At 66.5% G+C, this 4,234-nt stretch overlaps 1 protein-coding gene across 1 annotated transcript in view; it reads right to left on the bottom strand.

Moving 5' to 3' along the window:
* Window positions 1-186: 186 nt before the first annotated feature.
* The window catches only part of FMNL1 (formin like 1), an 8,163-nt gene continuing 4,115 nt past the window's right edge, over window positions 187-4,234 (bottom strand). Inside the window, exons 13-25 of the mRNA XM_026043697.1 lie at window positions 4,178-4,217; window positions 3,969-4,090; window positions 3,323-3,525; window positions 2,862-3,096; window positions 2,631-2,699; window positions 2,437-2,517; window positions 1,774-1,903; window positions 1,534-1,697; window positions 1,352-1,453; window positions 1,077-1,175; window positions 745-868; window positions 460-556; window positions 187-228 (exon numbers count right to left, since the gene is read on the bottom strand). Coding sequence (XP_025899482.1) covers window positions 465-556; window positions 745-868; window positions 1,077-1,175; window positions 1,352-1,453; window positions 1,534-1,697; window positions 1,774-1,903; window positions 2,437-2,517; window positions 2,631-2,699; window positions 2,862-3,096; window positions 3,323-3,525; window positions 3,969-4,090; window positions 4,178-4,217 — 1,461 coding nt within the window. The 3' untranslated portion in view covers window positions 187-228; window positions 460-464. The remainder of the gene's footprint in view (window positions 229-459; window positions 557-744; window positions 869-1,076; window positions 1,176-1,351; window positions 1,454-1,533; window positions 1,698-1,773; window positions 1,904-2,436; window positions 2,518-2,630; window positions 2,700-2,861; window positions 3,097-3,322; window positions 3,526-3,968; window positions 4,091-4,177; window positions 4,218-4,234) is intronic.

The raw sequence follows: 4,234 nt of genomic DNA on the forward strand, positions 1-4,234 counted from the left end.
GCCAGGGCGGGCAGGGCCGGGGGGCAGCGTGGCAGCCGGCACGAAGCAGCGCAGAGGGCTCCGCGGGCTCTGTGGGCTCCGGGCCCGGCGACGCGGGCGGCCCCGGCGCCGCTCACAGCGGGATGAGCGGGATGTCGGGCGTCACTTGCAGGCTCGGCCCGGCAGGGCCCCGTTTCTTGGCGCTGCTGCGGCCCATGTCGGCGCGGCGGTATGGGTTGTTCCGCAGGTCTGGGCCGGGTGGACATGGAGCATCCCTCAGTGCCCAGCAAAAACGCTGGGAATGTTCCCACCCATTCCCATGGAGGGACCCGCTCGCTTTTCCCTGCCGCCACCCAGCCCAGCTGGGRCACCAGGATGCCCAAAGGAAGCAGCGGCGGCAGCACCCAGAGCCCCGGCAGCCCCCGGCTCCTCCTGCACCCGCCGGCACCCTCTGGGATGCGGCCGCCCCACGGTACCTACAGGCACTAGAGGGGACTCTCCTCGTTGTAGCTCACGTCGCAGAAGAGCCGGGACGAGCGTTTGCCCGTCCGGGCCGTGAAAGGAACAGTTTTCAGAGCTGAGCAGAGCAACCCAGAGAGCCAGCGAAGAGGAGCAGGAGGAGGAAGAAGCAAAAGAGGAGGAAAGAGCAGTGAGGACGAGCAGAGAGCACTGGCTGTGTGGCAGGGAGGTGCTGCACGTGGATGTGAGCCTCCCCAGGAAAGCCTCTGCACCCCAGGGCGCCCTGGGCATCACCCAGACCCTCACCTGAGATAATGTCCTCGATGGCGCCGTCTTTCCCTTCGTAAATGAGAGGCTCCTTCCCCATCTGCTTCTTCTTCAGCTCAGCGATCATGTCCATCTGCTGCCGCCGGGCTTTGGGGATGGACGGCTGCGGCGGGCAGCACAGAACACCGTGAGACAGGGCCTCCTCCCACTGTGCCCCCACCCAAGGGAGACCCTGCCTCTTCTCCTTGGCATGACCCGCCTCCCCTTTGCCTCCCACCTGCCAGCTCCTCCCAACCGGGCCGCAAGAACCGAGTCACCTTCCCCTGATCTCTGCCACCCTCGGGTGGAGCAGGGTCATGGGCGCCGGGTACCTTCGTGTCCAGCGGCTCCTCGCTGCCGGGGGGGCTCAATTCCGCCTCCTTGGCAGCAGCCTCCTGCTTCTTCCASAGCTCGATGTCCTGCTCTGCTTTCTGGGGACAGGATTTGGGACAATGGGCTGAGCAGGGACCTGCTGCGGTGGCCCCTGGAGCCCATGTCCACCTCAGACCATCCTGCTCCAGCCACCCCAGCAGGCAGCAGCGACGAGGCCCCAGCCGCAACAGACCYTCCCCAAGTCCCCCCAAAACCCAGCTCGGGCGTCTCCTACCTTGTAGGCTTTGATGAAGCGCATGAACATGGGGAAGAACGTGGTGGGCGGGCTGGTCTTGGGGTTCTCCCCRAAGTACTCCACGGCCGACTCATAGGCCTCCTGCGGGCAGAGGGCCCGTGCAGCCCCCGTCACCCATGGCCTCCCCGCGCCGGCCTCCCCTGGCGGCCTCGCGCACCCACCTTGGCGGTCTTGCTGTCGGCCTGCAGCTTCTCCATCACCTCCGAGTTGCTCTTGAGGAAGTCCTTGAGCACGGGGCTGTCGTCCTGCCGCATGAACTCCCTGCGCGTGAGCTCCATGCCCTGCTGCAGGCTGCGCACGTCCTGCAGGACGCCGTCCAGGGAGACTGTGGGGAGGGCACGGGGCGGCGTCAGGGCCCCGCGCGCCGCCTCGGGCCCCTTGCAGAYCCCAGCGGGTGCTACCTGCGCCCGCCTTGTCCAGGAAGTGTAGCTCCGTGTGGAAGCCGGTCAGCTCCGGGTACTTCTCCGTGATCACCCGCACCAGGTAATGCAGCAGCGTTTGCTTCCGATCCGTTGACTTCATCTCCAGCAGCTGGGAGGGAGCGAGCGGCGTCAGGCTGGGGCTGCCCTGTCTGTCCTCCTGCCTCTCCGGCTGCCCCGCGCTCCGCGTGGGCATCCCCCTGTCCCTGCGGATGGTCCCTGCATCCCACTGCCACCATGGGTGGTCCCTGCATCCCTCCATCCCGCAGCTGCTTCCCACATCCTTCCATCCCCAAGACTGGTCCCTGCATCCCTCCATCCCCACGGCTGGCCCCCATATCCTTCCGTCTCTTCAGCTGGTCCCAATGCCTCTCTCTCCCTGGGGCTGTTCCCTGTGTCCCTCTGTCCCTGTACCTGGTCCCCACATCCCTCCATCCCCATCACCAGCCCTTGCATCCATCTGTCCGCATAGATGCTCCTCTGTCCCTCCATGCCCATAGCTGGTCTCTCCACAGGTGTTCCTTCATCTCCATAGTTTGTCTGCGTGTCCCTCCATGCCTCCTGCCGCTGCCCATGCAGTGACAGCGCCTCTGTCACCAYCCCAGCCCAGTGCACAGGGCGCACGGGGAGCCGCGCCGAGCTCACCGCATCGAGGCTCTGCAGCCGGAAGCCGTAGGCGGCCCCACGCTTGCTGCTGTTCATGTAGTTCCCGAAGGCCAGGACGATCTGCAGGGACACGGGCTCGGGCAGCGCCGGGACGCTGGGGCCACGGTGTCCCAGCACCCCTGGCCAGCRCAGGCCAGCAGCACCCGACACGTCCAAACCCCCCTCGCCCTCACCTCGAGGATGTTGCGCAGCTTGGTGGAGGCCTTGAGGGACATGGAGGCGGCGATGATGGCGTTGAGTTGCTGCGGGCGGCAGGGCAAGCCCGTGAGGCTCTGCAGTTCCCTCTCGGCCCTCCACGACCATCCCCAGAGCGCCCGTGCTGCCCGGCTCTCCCACACAGAGCGCCCACGTCCCGCCTTCCCCACCGTGCCCTGCGCCCCGCGGCGCCCGGTGCCCGGCCCTACCGGCATGAGCAGCTGGGCCGTGTCGCTGAAGTTGCCCAGGAAGATCATGACGTTCATGCGCTCGGAGAGGCGCGGGATCTTGCTGAACCTCAGCATGAACTGGTCCTCATCTGAGAGCTCCTCGGGCGGCTGCTGGTCCCGCTCGTACTTGGAGATGAGCGTCCGCTCGTACTCGGTGGGCAGGAAGCGCAGCAGCAGCTCCAGGAAGTCGAGGCTCAGGGCTTGCTGGTCGTACCTGGCAGGGGACACCAGGTGGTGGGGACACCCCCCTTGCCCCGCCGCCTTCCTGCACACTCTGCTGTCACCCGGCGTACAGATCCAAAGCACCCCTGGGCCGTCCGTGCGCAGCCCGCCCCTGCTCAGGGGTCTGGATGGTGGTCTGGAGTCTGCAGCACCATCTGCCCCCACTCCACCCTCCATCCCTGCGCTCAGCCCGGCCTCGGTGCCGAGGGGACACTCACGTCTCGATGGCCGTGCAGATGTCCTGGACGCTGCGGCCACCCTTGCGGAGCGTGATGGCCAGGTTCTTGGCCCGGTTGGACTCGATGAGGGTCACCTTGCTCGGGGCCTTCTGTGTAGCCTTGACCTTGAGGGCGCTGAGGTCCAGGCCGGGGCCCTGGGCCTTGGTTTTGAACTGCTCCTCAAAGTCGCTCATGTCCAGCTCCTGTGTGGAGACGGGGCTGAGGACACGGCCCAGAGGGCGCGGGAGCTGGAGGGAGCACAGGACGGATGTGGCAAGGATGGAGAGAATGAGGCAGGGTGAGGGAACAAGGGTGAGGGGAGCAGAGGAACAAGGGGCCAGAGGACAAGGATGGGCCAAAAAGACATGGACAGGGCGAGGGGATGAGGACAGGGAAGAAATCAAAATGGAGGAAAGGGATGAGGATGGGGCAAGGGGACAAGGACAGGACAAAGGSACAAGGACACGGCAGATCCCAGATTGTCCCCTCCAGGACAACAAAAGGTGCTCCAAGGCTCCTCCAAGGCTGGAACTGTGCACAGCATCGACTCCACGGATGGGGAAGATGGGGACAGGGCTGAGAGGCGGGCACAGGGGCGAGGCGCCCGGGCGCCACGCCGGCYGGCACCCTGCGCGGGCGGCCTCACCTGCAGCACCTTCTCGTCATTGAGCTCCGTGAAGACGGTGCCGTCGATCTGGCTGGGCTTGAGGGCCACCCAGTTGAAGACGGGCATGCGGAACTTGGTCTGGATGGGCTTCTTCACCTTCACTGGGGGCAAGGCGGGAGCAGCGTCACCCCAAAATATCCCCGCGGGGCGGGGGTCACCCCTGCACCTCAAGCCCCAGCACGTCTCACCTGAGCCGGCGGCGGGGGCCGCATCCAGCCCGKCCGGGGGCTCCCCGGCGAGCAGCG

The sequence above is a fragment of the Nothoprocta perdicaria genome, unplaced genomic scaffold (assembly GCF_003342845.1).
Source record: "Nothoprocta perdicaria isolate Ctin4 unplaced genomic scaffold, notPer1 scaffold_336, whole genome shotgun sequence".
Classification (NCBI taxonomy): Eukaryota; Metazoa; Chordata; class Aves; order Tinamiformes; family Tinamidae; genus Nothoprocta; species Nothoprocta perdicaria.